General features: G+C 34.5%; 1 protein-coding gene across 1 annotated transcript in view; it reads right to left on the bottom strand.

The window, feature by feature from the left end:
* Positions 1 to 18714, bottom strand: part of PTPN13 (protein tyrosine phosphatase non-receptor type 13) — a 223018-nt gene that overhangs the window by 112586 nt on the left and 91718 nt on the right. The window contains 1 exon segment of the mRNA XM_017860030.1: positions 12871 to 13434. Within this exon segment, the coding sequence (XP_017715519.1) occupies positions 12871 to 13434 (564 nt within the window).

The raw sequence follows: 18714 nt of genomic DNA, 5'->3' as shown, positions 1-18714 counted from the left end.
GTTGCATTGGGGAGTTATACATGATATAAATGATGAATTGATGGGTGCTGACGAGTTGATGGGTGCAGCACACCAACATGGCACAAATATACATATGTAACAAACCTACACGTTATGCACATGTACCCTAGAACTTAAAGTATAAAAAAAAAAAAAAAGAAGATAATCAAGGTTGGTGCGGAATTGTTTTTTGCTAGTCTGCAAACCTGAGGACAGTCTTCATTCACATGATGAAATTATTCCTTATGTTAGAAGATGTTTAATAGACATTCTTAACAGAAAAAGAAGAAAAAATGAAATAGTTAAATGGTACCATAGAAACCACGTTTGTGGAACCAGAATAGGGATGATGAACTGGAAATTGAGAGGTCATGCCCCAGAAAGGATAAGTCACGTTGAGACAAAGCTTTAAATAAATGCGAGAAGAAGTATAGATGACTGGCCACAGACTCCATGGAGAGAAAGTTCTGCACTGCTTCTAGGATAATGTTTACTTGGAGAACTAGGAATAATATTGCATACTTGACTCTGTCTGGCTTTGGGTATGGTGAACAGAAATATCAATAATACAACAATTGAGTTTTAAAACTGAAAAACCAAGGTATTTACCAGTTCTTTTTTTCCTAAATGATTGCATCCTATCACAGGAAAGTCTTATGGTAAACTAAACAATTTAAAATAATTCTCTGGTTTACTATGAATGTAATCTGAAAGGACTATAGAAGATGGAAAACAATAATTTTATTTAATACTAATTTAAATTGAATGAATATGGTACATTATATACAAGTTATATTTTTACTTAGGAAGAACTGCTATTTTCAAGGAACACCAAAGTACATTTGTTTTATTGTTACAGAATCCTCATGCTAAATTTTTAAGGAAATTTTCCAAAAAAACTTAACCAAACTGCAAACCTGGAATTGCAACACACAGGACAGTAAGACTAATAAGGCCATGGATAAGAACCAAATCTAAACAGACAGTATGGTTTTAATATCTTACAGAGAAAAGTAGAAGTCACAATAAACCTATTCAATAAACTGAGTAAATAACTTTTAGTCAATTGGATGTTATGCCTTGTTACAATTTCACACCCCATATTAAGTAATAAACGAATTTATTGTTTCACAACTATTTTTGCAAAATTATTTCAGATAAATAAATTTTAATCTGAATTTCCATTCTTTGGTGGTACTTTATAATTGTTCTCATATTGTTTCACATATCCATATTTCCTCACCCTTACTACTACCCTATGTTTTATTTTCTTTTTTCTTCAGTTTACTCTGACACTACTAATAAACTTTTTTCAATCTCTGGGTTCCTTCTGTAAAACAAATAAACGCAACTTTGACTAACCATTCTTAAAAACATAATAAATCATTTTCCCTTGATGAACTATTGGTCTGTAAATGTTTTCAGTAATATACCTTCGGGGAGGAGGTTATTACCTTATGATACTTTACTGTTTTATAATAATAGGGCACTGGTACTCCAAAACACAAATGGGATAACTTGCTTTGCCTATTAGGGGTAGAAAGACTTTTTTCTTTTTCTTCTAATACTGAGGTAGGGGTGGGTGTATCTATGTTAACTGAAGTAGTAAGACTCTTTTTTGTGAGTTTCTTATGTTCTGAAGTGTGTCTTGGAAAATTTCTGAATAATAAATTTAACGTTTTCAGGTGTTGTTATAAAATTACATATTCTTTACCAAGAGAATCTTGCAGTGGTATATATGGAGAGGCACATTTTCCATGTTTATAGGTCATCTGAGCAGAAACATTTCTTGGTTCTCTGAGATGACCTGCAAATAAAGATATCTAGTAGGCACTAACCAGATAGAAGTGGTTTTCTTCCTCTGTTCTGGTCTGCTGAAGAGAGGTAATATCTAATTGTCAATGAGGTATGCTAACGTTGTTAACTATTTTTCTTTTTAGAGGATTCAGACACACAAACATGTTTTCTATTTTTGAGTGTATAATTCCAGCACTTTAGATTTGGTACAGATCCCAGGAATGTGGTATTAATCGGGTGATTTTCAAAAAATTGTGTATATGGAAACTTCCAAACAGACACAAAAATAAAGAGTATGATGAATCTTCATGTACCCATTTCCCAGTACCAACAAAACCTGGCTGGTAGTTAAACTAGAAAGTATCAGGTTATTATTACTATTTTTTTAAACAAAAGGATGCTTCTACATACTTACAGAATATTACAAAGTTTTCTTTTCATTTTTTTGACACGGAGTCTCGCTCTGTCACCCAGGCTGGAGTGCAGTGGCCCAATCTCCGCTCACTGCAAGCTCCGCCCCCGGGTTCATTTCAAAAAATTGTGTATATGGAAACTTCCAAACAGACACAAAAATAAAGAGTATGATGAATCTTCATGTACCCATTTCCCAGTACCAACAAAACCTGGCTGGTAGTTAAACTAGAAAGTATCAGGTTATTATTACTATTTTTTTAAACAAAAAGGATGCTTCTACATACTTACAGAATATTACAAAGTTTTCTTTTTCATTTTTTTGACACGGAGTCTCGCTCTGTCACCCAGGCTGGAGTGCAGTGGCCCAATCTCCGCTCACTGCAAGCTCCGCCCCCCGGGTTCATGCCATTCTCCTGCCTCAGCCTCCCGAGTAGCTGGGACTACAGGCGCCCGCCACCACGCCCGGCTAATTTTTTTTTGTAATTTTAGTAGACACGGGGTTTCACCATGTTTGCCAGGATGGTCTTGATCTCCTGGCCTCATGATCCGCCCGCCTGGGCCTCCCAAAGTGCTAGGATTACAGATGTAAGCCACCGCGCCTGGCCAGAATATTACAAAGTTTTCTGAATGCCAAAATTCTTGAATCATGTGCAATGGACCTATTAGAATAACCAATACACATTTTATAAAATACACATGTAGCCACCTTCATTGCAATGTTATAACTGTAATGGCAAAATTTTAAGCTTTCACCATTACAGTTGTCAAATTGAATTTATTTGCCTTTAGTGGGGTTGAAAATTAGTCTCAATATCTAATTTGTTGGTTTGCAAATTTCTTTTCTCAGCTAGTAAATATCTAAACGAAACCTACAATGTAAAAATTAGTGTACTAGGGTCCATTCAGAATCATAGTTTTTCCTCATTTTACTAGACAATTTCCTTCTTTTTGACTTCCTATGGGTACTTAGTTTTCAGCTACAAAAAATGAAGTTTCAGCAAAAAATCACAGTGTTAGAAATATTAATGAGAAGAAAAGAGCAAATGGGAGGGTAAAATCAGCCTAGGTTTTATGTCAGCAAATGTGATGTCCCCAAAAAAGAAGTACCAAATAGGGTGTGTGTAAATAAATGTACACAAACACATAAAACTTATATCAATATATTCTCTCCAAAACCATTTTGTAGAATAGTCATGGAAGAATGAAAAGAATAAGGACTAATGAAGAATGGCTTAAAGAATTAAGATTTGGGCCATCATGTTTGGTTATGCCTGTAATCCCAGCACTTTGGGAGGCTGAGGCAGGTGGACTGATCGAGCCCAGGAGTTTGAGACCAGGATGGGCAACATGGTGAAACCCCATCTCTCCAAAACAAAACAAAACAAAACAAAACAAAACAGCAACCAGGCATGGTGGCACATGCTTGTAGTCCTAGCTACTTGGGAGGCTGAGGCAAGAGAATTGCTTGAGCCCAGGAGGCAGAGGTTGCAGTGAGCTAAGACGATGCCACTGCACTCTAGCTTAGGAAACAGAGCGAGACCCTGTCTCAAGAAAAAACAGAAAACAAAGAATTGAGATTTGGACAGCAGTCTAGTTATACAGATTCTATAATCACATATACTCTGAAATTAGAAGATATCCTTTCATCTCTAGCACTACTTTACCATAATGAAAAGTATACTTTTGTCAGAATATGAGATATAAAACCTAACAAATATTTTATTAGCCTTTATCTGTAATCTTGTCCTCTGAACAAAATTCACAGTGACTCTATTATATTGATGCCATTTATACAGCAACAATGAAAAGCAGTTTTTCAACAGGCAAGTGTGTTTTGCCATAAATTCTTGACAACTAAGAGTGTCAATTTCTCCCACCACTTAACACAATTAGCACTTTTATCATACAAAGTTGTGGCATGTGATCATGTACACTAGAGTTTAAATGTTTAGGACATCAGACTTGGATTATGAAGATCTGCATAATATTCTGGGATTATATAAAGCTATTTCAAATGAAACATTCAAGTCTATAATTTTCACATTAAAATGATTCTAAGCCAGCATAAACTGTAATCTAGAAACACCATTTACAAGTGATACATATTCAAGCTCAGACAAGTAATATGCAGAAAGTGAGACTCAGCCAATTGCAACAAGAATTAAATAACCACTTTTACCCTGATATTTCTTTACCTTTAATACATGATCCTAATTACAGATACAAGTTTCAAAGAGAAATAAAATGACTGCTTTTGTAGTGCAGAACTATAAAACATTTTTTAAAATTCCACATTTTAAGGATATGGGTCCTAACAAAATATTTCAATTTTCAAAAAAAGCAAAAAACACAGTAATAATATTATGTACTCATACATTAAGTGTTATTTTCTATGCTTCCTTTATGGGAGAATAATTTTTGGGAGATTAGCGACTGTCTTTTTTATGTGTTTACTAGTCTACTGTATTCCATATTACACCACACTGCAATGAATACAATATGTTCTAAATCCCTTGAGAGCTAGACATAATGAATAAAATTTTTAACCTGGGTGAACAAAGCTCATACAAGTGTGAATGTATGTAAGGAAGGAAAGATGTATGGAGAAATGCTCTGTAAACTGTTAGTCACTCTATAGACCTAAAATATATGCAGAGTAGGGATATCAAAAAGAATGAACAGTTTCCACCTCCTTCTCTAGGGGTCTTGTGTGATACAGTAGCCACATAGCTGGGCTGTGATGTGGGCTAGGCTCACTGTATCATTCTTCCAGAATCTTCAAGGATTCACTGTGACTTCATTGTCCTTTTCAAAACTTTCAAAGAGTACAGAGTTCAACAGGAAATCAATTACATTCTCTGTTGGTTGTTCAGGTTATATGTGAAAAGTATATGAGTTTACTCTTAGAGTTGGACAAAACAGAGGAAGAGGAGGTATGATTTCTTCTCACTATATGTATAACTTGCCAGAGAATATTGTTGTAACCCATTATCTGAAATAGCACCACTGCATATATTAAAATTCTTTAATAGCCACATTGTAATACTCTGTTTATATTAACACTTACTGAGTACCTATTATATGTCAGGCGTAGTGGCAAATGCTAAGGATACAGCTATGAATTAGACCAGGCCAAATTTTCGAGGTCTGTAGGAGGAAAGACAAGCTCCTGAAAGAAAAACAGCCCATCATCATCCTAAACTGGGTAGGTGAGAGAAAGATTCCTGAAACATCAATGTCCGAAAGCTTTGAGTCTTAAGGCAGATTGCTGTGTGAATAAAGGCAAAGAAATATAAAATGGTCTATAAATAGGTAGGTAGGTAAGTAGGTAGGTAGATCAATCAATCAATCATCCATCCATCCACACACGTGTGTGTTTGTGTGTGTGTGTATTTCTTTTCTCTACATACACACAAATTCAGAGCTGGGGAGGCAAGGAGGGAGGAAAAGAGGGTAAAAGAGTAAGAAGGAAGGGAGTGGGGAGGAGAGAAAGAAAAAGGGAGGGAGGGAGAGACAGAGAAAGGGAGAGAATGATAGTGTGAGGTGTGATATGGAAAAAGCTAAAAGATGAGATGAGAGATATAATCATGGGGAACCTTAAGTATGATGATCCAAGGAGCTAGAATTTTATCCTGTTCAGGTGATGGAACATTGGTAAATGGCTGACAGCAGAGAATAAACGTATTCAAACTTGCATGGCAGAGAGACAAATGGAGAGACAAGGGGACTGCGATGAAATGAGGAAACACTTAAGTTTAAAATTGCTGTGTCTTAAAAAATGTGATGATGTCCATTGTTAGTAAGATCAATTTTCAATCTTTCTTAAGACATATCAGTCCGTCCTTAGAGTGTATGTCAAAGCCAACTGGGTCTATGTGAACCATGCTATGGGTAGATTTAAATTAGGTCTCTCATTTCCAATAAAGGAGCATATTATTTCTGTGAACTCTGCTCTCACGTTATCATGAATACAGACACTGGAAAGTCTGTATTGGTTTGACCTTCAATTTTCCCTAGTATTTAAAAATGTAATTTTATTTTTCCACTTGTATAATCCAAAAGAAGAGAAGTAAATATATATTCTCAGTTGTATTCTTAAACTAAATAATGATTTATCGCTCACCTTCTCCCAAATGGTTCTAAAACCGGTCTTTTCTCAACTGATTGTTGGTATTTTACACTGACCTAATGTCATATGGGAATAGTCTAAAGATGCACTGTCCAATATGGTGACTACTAGCCACATGTAACTATGTAAGTTTAAATAAAATATTCAGTTCCTCAGTTGTACTACCTACATTGCAAGTGCTGCATAGTCACACGTAGCTAGTAGCTACTGAGTTGGACTGTGCAAATATAGAATATTTCCTCCATTGAAGAAATTCTGTTGGACAATACTGGTCTAAATTACAAATCTCTTTAAAATCCAGCCATGGAAACACAGTAGACACTTCTTTTCTTTCTAAGACATTGATTCTATCTACATTATAATTCAGAGATACAAAATATATTTGCGTCTCATTTATAATCTAATACTTAAGTTTTCTTAATCTAGTAATTAAGTCATTAATGCCTGAAATACATATGATATTTGACCAATATGACAGAAAATCCCTGCTTCTCATTTACTTCTGTGGAACTGATATAAATCAAATAGAAACTGAATATTAAAATTATTTATTTTAGCTCATGGAGTAACTTAAATAATAACTCAATCATTTTTTTCTTGCTATTCAAAGGGAAATGCAGCAAAGAAATAAAATTAAAATAGTTCATCCTTACTAGTTTTGGAATTTAAAAAAGCAAAATAAGTTTTGGAAAATACATAACTCTCCATGAAATTATAAATACTAAAAGTACCACATATAATACTTGAATTCACACACTTATAAATTCATCCCTTTGCTTTTGTTAAGTGTAACTATAAGAATGTAAACTTTTAAATTCAGTCTTCTCCAATGAAACATTAAGGTTCCTCAAATGAGAATAGGTTCCCATACTTGAGTGTTTACATATTCTAGTTGCACAACACAGAGTCTAAGCTGTGTTCACAGGGCAGTCACAGGATAGCAAAACTAGGCTAGGACCAGAGATTACACTACTAGAAGGAAGAAAACAATACTTCATTTTGATGTGAACTAGGTTGATTAACAACCCATTAAACAAATAACACTTAACCATAACCACTTTTGTAGAAATTAGTTGTATCTGTTCTTCATACTTTCCTTTCTAGTATTGTGCAGAATGCAGAGGAGTTGCAACTGTTGGAAGCCAAATGCTATTCATGATCCCCACCCAGGGTGTGGGAGTACTGCTCATACTACACTCACAGTACTGGTTCCAAGTCAATCTCTCATAATCAGGAATCTACTGCCAACCCACAGAGCAATGGATAGGGCGTGTATGGTAATCACATTACAAGAAAGAGAGAAAGAGACACTTGTCAGATACTCCTATTAGAAAACAAACAACTATGCAGATCTTGGGATGCAGTTGAAGAGGTAGAAAATAAAATACTGAGAAAAAAGAAGAGAATTAGATAGTCCTGTGCTGAGGTGAAAAAAAGTAGAATTAAAAGAATGAAGCAAAAAAGAGCAACATCAAATTTTAAAACTAGTTTTCACAAGAGAAAACTAAGTTATGTTTCTTCCTGCCCCTTTCCTACTGCTTTACATATGTGGAGAACTATCTGAAAAGTTGTTAACTTAATAATCACAGTAATAATCTTCTATTTATACGTTTTCAATTTCAACTACAATTTCTTTCTTGAGATCTTTGTTCCTATCTCATTTTGTTCCCAAAGAAATCAGACGACTCAATGTCAATCACTGCTTTTTGATAATTTATGGTCTATCTGGTCAGTCATAGGATTAGCTGCCTTAAAGATCCGACCATAGTATAATCCCACCAAAATACTATCTACTACAATAGATGACATAATGGAGTTCCAGCTTAACTCCTGCACTGTATGGTTTAATGAAGAACCAAAAGTGCCTCATTTTTAGCCTTTCTTTCATAACACTATCTTGTTTTGCTGTATTAAAAAGTATATAATTTTGTTAAGGAGAGACTTAAGGGACTTGGTAGGCAGTTAGTTGAATGTCCAATGTCCCAGGCAGTAACAACATCTTTTCAATCATGTATGTGACATGTATCTCTAAATGAGGACAGCAGAGTGGAAGAATCCTATAATTGGGCTCTAGAGACTTGGATTCAAAATACAGCTCTGTTATGAATTATGAATTATGTATCTCCTTTGGCAAACTAGTCTACTTCTCTGGACCTCTGAAAATGAGATGTTTGGTTTAAATGGTATCCAGATTCCTTCCACTTTGAAATTCCATGACTTGAAGGTCTGTTGTCCCCTATACTAGTTAGCTGGTTGATGTTGTTAGCTGAGGAAATGCTGAGGAGATTACTTGGGTAAAGGATCCTTTGAAGAGAATGGGGCATGGGTTAAGGAAAAAGCTATGTATCAGAGGTTGGAGGACAAAACTTTCTTATTAACTCAATAACCCTCCTTGCACACCCAAAGAAAAAAATTAAAATTTAGCAATTTTGTTTCTTCCAATTATTATATCAGCTCAATGAATGTGGGAATACATTTTTTTTTTTTTAAGTCACATGTAGTGGGAAATCTTTAAGACTGATATTCTGAAAATCCATGATGAAAATCTACAATCTCTGAAATAATAAAACTCTATCATTAACTCATTATGTGATCTTGGGTATGTTATTAAATCTCCACAAGCCCAAGGATATGTTTGGATAACATGTGCTCTAAGACCTCTTCTAATTCTATAATTACTGAAACCCATTAGCAACTGCCAAATTTAAAGATCACAAAAATTGTAGAAAACATTTAACTTTTAAAACACAAATATTTTAAGAAAGAAATGTGTACAATAAAATGTGTACATTAATGATATTTACAGTTCTGCTTGATTTATCACATATAAAAGGGATCTGTGAAGCCTCTCATGAGAATTAAGTGAGAAAAATGGGATTTATATGATTTTCTATTTTTTTTTGTATAGTAGCTAAAATCTTCCTATTACCAATCTGCACATTTGCTTGCATATCTTTGTTTTTTTTTTTTTTTTTTTTTTCTGAGATGGAGTCTTGCTCTGTCACCCAGGCTGCAGTACAATAGCACAATCTCGGCTCACTGCAACCTCCACCTCCTGGGTTCAAGTGATTCTCCTGCCTCAGCCTCCTGAGTAGCTGAGATTACAGGCATGTACCACCACACCCGGCTAATTTTTGTATTTTTAGTAGAGACGGGGTTTCACCGTGTTAGCCAGGATGGTCTTGATCTCCTGACCTGTGATCCGCCCGCCTTGGTCTCCCAAAGTGTTGGGATTACAGGCGTGAGCCACCGCGCCCGGCCTTGTTTGCAACATAAATTACCTTACCTTCAGAAAAAGCACAGCATAAGACCAGCAGGTTAGTCAACTAAATAACTAGTAAGAATTAGTGCTTTTGAATTCTAAACCTCTAACGTTCCTTTTGATTAATGCTTATAGTCTAAAGCAAACATAATTTATTGCTGCTTTCAAGTTACTATATAATAATGGAGATTTAAGGTAGTGTATTTCCATAATAATCCAACATTTTAGGTGTTTGTTTAACTGGGTTGTAAAATATCCTCTGGGGAATAATGGGTAGGTTCTTAATGAGAGCAAATGCTTTTGAAAACCCTGGTTAAAAGATTTCAGGATTGTCCTATATCAAACCATTCAAAGTACATTTTTTTTTTTAAAAGCTTTTCTTTTGTTTGTGCATCCTATAACAAATACAAAATTTCTAAATCTGAAAATGATGTATCAAATACATAATTACCTTTTGAACAAATAAGACTCTACAAGAATTATGTATCATCTTTGCAGATATAAAAGTGTATGTAGAAATAAGATGGTCTGAGTTTCCTTAACACTTACACACATGTGCATACACATGATCTGAGAAGATAATAGAATCATATGGTACAATAGTCTAATATATTTTGTTATTGGTAATGAAAAATAAATGAAATATATTAAATAGACTATGATGGTATAATTTAACAGATTAAATATGTTTCCATTAATGTTTGATGTTTTTCTTGTTTAACTCTCAAAGCAAGGTTCAAGTGTAAAAAAAAAATCTCAAGCTTTGCTAATTCACATTACTACTAATTTACCAAATATTAAGACAAGGAATGTTCTGAAACTTAGATCACACAGAAAAAAATTAGAAATTATAATAATTATTTTTATTTGAGACAGAGTTTCACTCTTGTTGCCCAGGCTGTAGTGCAATGGTGTGATCTCGGCTCACCGCAACCTCTGCCTCCTGGGTTCAAGTGATTCTCCTGCCTCAGCCTCCCAAGTAGCTGGGATTACAGGCATGTGCCACCATGCCTGGCTAATTTTTGTATTTTTTTTTTTTTTTTGTAGAGACGGGGTTTCTCCATGTTTTGAGGCTGGTTTTGAACTCCTGACCTCAGGTGATCTGCTTGCCTCAGCCTGCCAAAGTGCTGGGATTACAGGCATGAGCCACCGCGCCTGGCCAATTTTATTATTACTATCATTAGAGACAGGGTCTCATTTTGTTGACCTGTCTGGAGTGTAGTGGCATGGTGACACAACACTGCAGCTTCAAACTTCTCGGCTCAAGTGATCCTCCCACCTCAGCCTCCCGAGTAGCTGGAACTACAGGTGTGCACCACCACACCTGGATAATTTAAAAATTTTTTTGTAGATATGAGGTCTTGCTATGTTGCCCAGACTGGTCTTAAACTTCTGACTTCAAGCAGTTCTCCCACCTTGACCTCCAAAAGTACTAGGATTACATGTGTGACCCACCATGCCTGGCCTATAATTTCATTTTTAATATTCACATTAAAAAAAAGATACTACTCAGCCTTTCAAATGTTAGAAATATTCATCTAGATTGGTACATACCTTCATTATTTCTATTTCAAAACTATAACGGTTTTATTTATTTGAATCATTGAAGGGTTTTTTTTTTTCCCACAATGGACAAGATTTCTTTATATAATTGTTTCCATGATGACATGTTCGACAGAAGGTCAGACTAAATTAATGTTCATATACTAGCTGTTGTACAACATAAAAAAGGAGACTTTTCTTTTAAACCATAGAAGGTGCCTAATCTCTTTGCTATCACAATTCCAAAAGTTGTGAAGTGGTGTATAACACACATTTCTAAAATTTTACTTCCTATCTTTGAAAGTTTTGATCAAGATTATATGTAACCATCTCATAAAGTTGGCTAATGTTTTTGAAAAATTCATGTTATATAGGAACTCATATAAATTAAATATTCAATAATTTCCTCCATTAATTTCAAACTCTTTACTAATTTTCCAATTCCTGAAATTGAAAAAAAAATGCAAAGCTTCTTCTTTTACTCGAAGTAAAGCAAAACTCACAAAGGTATGTTCAACTCCAGAGCTATGCTTAAAACTTAAGTAACAGCGGGCAACAGACCTTTAGGAGTACTTTAAAGGGAAATATATGAATAAAAAAATTACACTAGAACAATGACCTTAAAAATAAATATGATCCTTAATTATGTCATTCTTTTCTTTGAACTAGAAAGCATCTTAAAGTTGTCTTTAATCAGCTATGTCCTAGGATTTGTCTAGGAAGCAAGGGCAGTTATAAAACTCGAATCTTAAAAAATGTACAGAATTAGATTAAAAATTATATCTTCTCTTGCTTATATTCATACTAAAAAATAGCCTCTATCTATATGTCACAACTATTTATACTGAAAATAGCCTCTATCCATATGTCTTGGACATAATTTTACTCCAATCAACATATTGAGTTTTGTGTGTGAAATCAAGTATTTTTGAAACAGAGTTTTCCCCTAGAATAAGAATTTACCATTTATAAAGTTATTTTTATATTACTCACACTAATAATGTAATATTAATCACTTTACATTCATTACCTAATTAATCTGCTTTGAGAAGCCCATTTTATAGATGGGGTAATTTAGACTTGGAGAGATGAAGCCCAAGTAAACACCACATCGTTACCAATGGAGGAACTAATTCAAACCTAGGCTGACTCTGTAAACCTAAAATGTACTATGATTCAAAAGGTATGGATTCAAAACTTTATTCCAGACAAAGTAAATTATAATCTTCTACAGTTGCACCCCAAAATTTGCAATTTGAAGCTGGTGGTTTGAGAAGCAATGCACCATAACCATGCTATTCAGGTTCTCTAGCACTGCTGACTTTGATGAACTGCTTTCTATTTCCACAAACCAGTTATTTACTGAAGCTTCCCATGAGATAGTGCATGGTACATGGTACGGTGGAGAATTTAAGCAAAAAGAAGTAGAAAATATGCCTCCTGCCTTTAAGAAGCTTGCAATCTAAAAATATGCTACCCCAAATATTGAGAGACTATAACATGACTGGGCATGTTTATCAGGGATGACTTTGTGGAAGCAGAGTACTTCAATTAGGGTTTTGATGGAAGGGAGAACAGAAATTGACAGAGAAGTACGAGATTAACCAGGGTAAAAATGTTTGGCAGTGAAAATAAGACTTGTGGAATAATTTAATAACCCTTCTTTATTTTGAAAAAACATTTAAAATACTTCAATTCTCTCTCAAACATGCACAAAATTACTAACCTTCTACATTCATGGCTTCTCTCAGAACCTGAAGTTTCTTTTGTCTCTCTCGGATTCGGTCCAAAGCACTTGATATTGCTGAGGAGGTGGGCAATTCTCGAGTGTGATATATTGGATCCATTTTCTGAGGGCCAAAGATATCCAAGGCTATACTTCCATCTGAGTATCTTGCCTCCTTTTTTCTAGGAGTGGTTGAAGTCCGCACTGTTACTGCCTCAGGGTGACAACGACGATATGTGGCAGTCTCTCCTGAAGAGAAGTCTTTGTCAGCTGTACAAAGCAAATCCATGGATGAAGCCCAGATCTTCTTCTTAGAAAGTACATCAACGCCAGGGATGGGTTTTTTTCCTGGGCCACTAGTTTTGAACTGGTAAGGGGAGCGTGTATTTTCAGAATCTTCATGTCCAGAATTATCTGATAAAATGTCCTTGAAATAATCCTCCTCATCTTGTGTATCTCTGATGGACAGAAATCCCATAGATTTACTAAGCCCTTTGTTAAGAAAGGTCTGATGACAGAGTGGAGCCTTTTGTATGTCTAGTACATCAGAAGTAGAGCTTCTCCCTGGAATGATAAGAATCTATCATGTATGCACAGAATTTTTAGAAAATAAATGGAAATGTAATCCACTATTGACAATGAAAGTGGTGGCAATTTCCTAAATGTTCCAAATGGAAGATCAGAGGTGAAATGGTATGGTGGTGATGGTGATAGTGGAAGAGGAAAGAGATGCTATGTTTGCATAACTTTTTGTAGTTCATTGTCTCTTATCTAATAAAATCAATATACTGAACTGACATTTTTGAGTGGTATTATTTTCTATTCATCAAATGTGAATTATTTGGTTTGAAAAAGCAGACAACTATCCAGTTTGGAAGAATGTTCACTATCCAAGAAATGATTTGGGGCAATAATGGAATGTATAGTGAACTACTTTAACTTCTACAGGTATAACTCAAACATTATGTCATATCACTATAAAGCCTGGGTATATTCCGATCTTTTAAATAAATACATTTAAGGAAGAAACAAAGAATTCTTGCTATATTCTGGATGGAAACAGGAATGTAGCATTTGGAATTCTTAAGTATCACGATTTTATTATAATTAGATTCGTTTTCAGAAAACTTTATTGTGTTTGAAATCCAAATAATTTGACTGTGTTTAAGTTATGAAAGAAACTTAATATTTCCATGGCAGACCCTCATGCACTAAAAAGTTTTTTCCTCTAGAACATAATTTACCATTATTTGCCATTTGTAATAAAGTACCAACTCTTATTCTTTAGTTCCTGAGGTAGTTAAAATCAGTAGTCATTTTACTTTTTTTTAAAGGCAGTAGTCTACAAATGTGACACACACCAAAAATGTCCATCCAGTAATTTTGTGAATCCATAGATTCAGCAAAAAATCATATATATGTCCACTACTGAAAAAAGAAATGTGGGTAAATACTTTATAGTTACTAACTCAATAGCCCACAAACACTGAAGATTTCCTGTGCTACCTTCTGTGATCTTTTTGATAATCTATCTGCTATACAATATAAAATAATGACTAAAACCTTCTTAGTAATAATAAATTGCTTGTTAATTTATTTAAAGACATCAATTGCCTCTGTAGTGTAACAACTATAAGCTTTAATTCCATGAACACAAATTTTACCTTAAAAAATCTTTAAAAAGTGAATTCATTTCAGAATGGCAGCAAATAATTGCTTAAGCATAAGATTAAAACATTGTGCTTTTATTGTACCTCATCTTCCCAGGAATCTACTGAAGTGTAAATAAGGATAACATCTATATTTTGGGCACATCAAATAAAGAACACCAAGAAATATACCATACCACATCCAAACACAGATTGCCACAGACTCCAGCTTCTAACCTAAGATAATTTGAAAACTGATAAACATATGTCTGTGTTACATTATTTTAGGGGTAAGTTATATTCTTAAACCACATTTGGAACTCATTAATTTAAAATTTTATTGAATAGAGAACAGAGATATTCTCGAAAATTGATGGAACACATTATATTTTAAAAAAAAGAATGGAAAGGATTCAAGGATCATAAACCATAGATAGATGAACTCAACCATCTGCCTTATTCTGCTACCTTGACTACCAAACAAGCAGTTAAAACTTGGAAAAACATCAAACAAGTGGGTATGTGGCAACACCATAAATTCATACTCAATCACTTTGTACACGCAACACCACGTGTTAATAGTAAGTCTGTTTACTTTCCACAATGACTGTTTCACTTTTCCTCATTCTTCACATTTTCTCCCTACTCTTTTAGCTGATGCTGTTGTCATAACTCCAAGAAAACCAGAGCTGTTGGAGGAGGGCTTTCTCATCTTTCCATGAGTAATTCTATAATACCTATGTCTACTCTTTTTTTTTTTGAGTCTTGCTCTGTCACCCAGGCTCGAGTGCGGTGGCGCTACCTCGACTCACTGCAAGCTCCACCTCCCAGGTTCACGCCATTCTCCCGCCTCAGCCTCCCGAGTAGCTGGGGCTACAGGCACCCGCCGCCGTGTTAATTTTGTTTTTGTATTTTGAGTAGAGACGGGGTTTCACTGTGTTAGCCAGGATGGTCTCCATCTCCTGACCTCGTGATCCGCCCGCCTCAGCCTCCCAAAGTGCTGAGATCTCAGGCGTGAGCCACCGCACCCAGCTATGTCTACTCTTCTCTTTGCCATCTTAAAAGATGAAATTTCCTACCAGTTGAAGGCCAATCCCCAATACGTATTCTGGATTCTCCCCTCACAATTTTGCTTTATCAAAGACTTTACTTCTATGGTTAATTCTCTGTTGCTAACTCCTCATATTTTCATTATTCTTCCTTTCCATTGAATATTCCCATTAGTATGTGAACATAATCTAGTATCTACCATAGTCAAACCAAACCAAACCAAATCTTCCTCTGTTAACCACATTTCCCCCTAGCTACTGCTGTCTCCCATTTCTTACTTCCCATTCATTATTCTACCCATTTTAATCAGCTTCCAACTACTCCATACATTAGCAACTCTCATTAGTTATGACCAATGATCTCTGCTTGCCAAATCAGATGGACATTTTGGTATACATATCGTACTTCTCAGTAACAATTGGTTATGATGACCATCCTTTACTCAATCTTTTCCTGTCTTTATATACCTATATATCCTACCTGTCAGACTGCTCATTCTTAGTCTTTGGTTTTTCTTCCCTTATTAGATATCCAAATGTTGGATTTCCTCAGGTGTCAGTTTTAGAATTCCATCTACTCACTTTGTCTTTATGTAATTTCTTCCATTAACAAGGCAGTAATATCATCTATACCTTGACAACTCCCAATTGATACGCTTAGCACTGACCTCCTCTGGGAGTTCCAATCGTATGTAATGAAACTTCTACTTACATTTCAGAAGACCCTCAAATGCAACATGCTCAAAACTGATCTTTTGCTTCCCACATCCAGAACTGTCCATTCTCCCCCAGTCTTTCCTATTACAATAAATGGCCCAATTACTCAACTGATTGTTCAAAACAGAAATATGGGCACCATCCTTAAATCTTTTACCTTATTTAATCCCCATATCAAATCCATCAGTAAATGATGGCTATTTAAATTCTCAAAGATATCTTATTATTTCATGTATTCTAATTCCGCTGCCATCACCCTATTTCCAATTAACATTATTGCTTGACTATAACACTGCAATGGCCCTAAGCATTTTCCTTCTGGAGAATGAATAGCTTGCTAAAAGCTAAACGGGAAACAATAAATAGACTTTATTTACAAATAAAAGATTTCATATCTGTATTCCTTGGGTAAGATTTCAAGAGTATAAAAAGTCTTTGTAATAGAACACATCCCATTTATTTAAGTTGAAAAAAACTTCCTTGTAAGTTACACTGTGTTTTAACTATTTTTGTTATATGTGATTAACATTATCCCACACTGGATACCATCATTCACCTTTCACTTCACCCAGACTCAAACATTCACATCTCTTAGAAGTAAACTTCAAAATGACATTTCAATATTAAAAGAGGCTCCCCAAGTCCCCATGTGTCCTCACAAATGTGTACAAGTGCATTTTAAAAGAAAGAAACATGATATTATTAATATGCCTAAGTTCTGAAGCACCACCATGTTGATCTGAATAATAGTTTAAGTTTCCACCTTAAGCTTGGCAGGAAATGTTTGATTTCTTTCTGCTCAGTGAAGCTATTTTATCAGCATTGGCAGTATTAGGTAACAAAGCAGGGGCAGACAGCCCACTAGTTTAGGCCTTAGCTTCTGTGACAGATCTCAGAGGTAAGATATAAGAAGAGAACTTTTAAGGTCATTTACTTATAGATAAAAAAATTTTATTGTATTTGAGCTGAACAATGAAATCACTAGGTATAAGGCATTATCCCCAAATTTGCATACTTCTTTCCATCTAATTCTGTATCTCACTGTCCATCTTAACATTTTCTTTATTAAAGACTGTAGTCAGGAGCCTAATAAACTAATGCTATCACCACATATAGATTTTAGGTTGGTGCACATTGAAGAAAATGTTTTAGTAATAATGTATCATAAGGTTGCTTTGCTGCATTTGACCATTGACAGTTAAGAACTGGCACTGCCAAGTGTCCTAGGTGTGTTAGAAGAATTACTTCTTCAAGAAATAATTTTTTTTTCAATCTTAAACTTTTAAAATTAGTGTATGCAGTTGACTGTTAGCTGCTGAATACTTCTGCCTGGCAATGGCTGTAATTAGTATATTTACATTGATTTTGTCCTTAAAATAAGGTTTTATGAATCTGTAAAAGGTAAATGAAAAGAGCACTTGTGCAATACTACTGTGCAAAGCAATGATGGCTAAGAAGGTCTGAGGAATACTCTTCCCTTATATTTTATCCAAATAAGACTGTTATTTCAGTATTAGGACTTTTAACTCTATTAAAAAATAGAAACATTAAACAAAATTTGGTTTATCCTGAGTGACTAATTGTAATCACTCACAAATTCTCTTGAGTTTAGATATAAGGGAGATTTTATTCTCCAATATGACTATTAGAGGATAAAATCAACAAACAATCTACTTGAGGATTTGATTTTTCTGTTAATTTTGTAAAGTCCTGACAGTCAATGCTTCCTTATCTGTATTAGAACAGCATATTAATAACAAGAATTCTAAGGAACTATTAGACAGTAATACTAAATCTTTCTTAGTATTATAAAACAAAATTACAAATAAAAGGTATTAAAATCTGAAAACTTCTGATGTTTTATTGTTATAATAAGAAAATGGTCTAATAATATGAGCCAAGATGTTTTCTTTTCTTTTGCATACAACTTAATGTTTAAAATAGGCTAAATAAATAAACCATAGTTTCACATATTTCTTTATGGAACTATTAAATAATTATAGTACAAATATATTACACTTCAAAATCTAGTATTTCCATAAAACCTTTTCTCGTTCAATCAACAAATAGACACTGAACATCTATAAAAACTAATGTACTTAATACAGTAGGTTTTTCCTATCCCCAGCATCTACATGTCCAGAAAGCTTAACTTTTATGAATGTCCTTTATGAAACAAATATATGTATATATGTAAATGACAACCTGCTATTTAAAATATGTTACCAAGTAGGTATAGACTCAGTAAAATCTCTTAATTGCTATCTTTAAAATACTCTGTAACAATTAATTTCTGAAATATTAAGCCTCTGAATCATTGAAAGTAATAAAATCTAAACTATGTTAGCATTTGATAATCCTTACAATTTGATAAATATTGCAAGGCTCACCTTTTTCTTTCTACAGACCCACAATGGAAAGGGAGATAG

This window comes from Rhinopithecus bieti, unplaced genomic scaffold, assembly GCF_001698545.2.
Source record: "Rhinopithecus bieti isolate Rb0 unplaced genomic scaffold, ASM169854v2 scaffold_52099, whole genome shotgun sequence".
Classification (NCBI taxonomy): Eukaryota; Metazoa; Chordata; class Mammalia; order Primates; family Cercopithecidae; genus Rhinopithecus; species Rhinopithecus bieti.
Note: the sequence above shows the minus strand (reverse complement) of the source record. Positions and strands in the feature narration are given on the sequence as shown.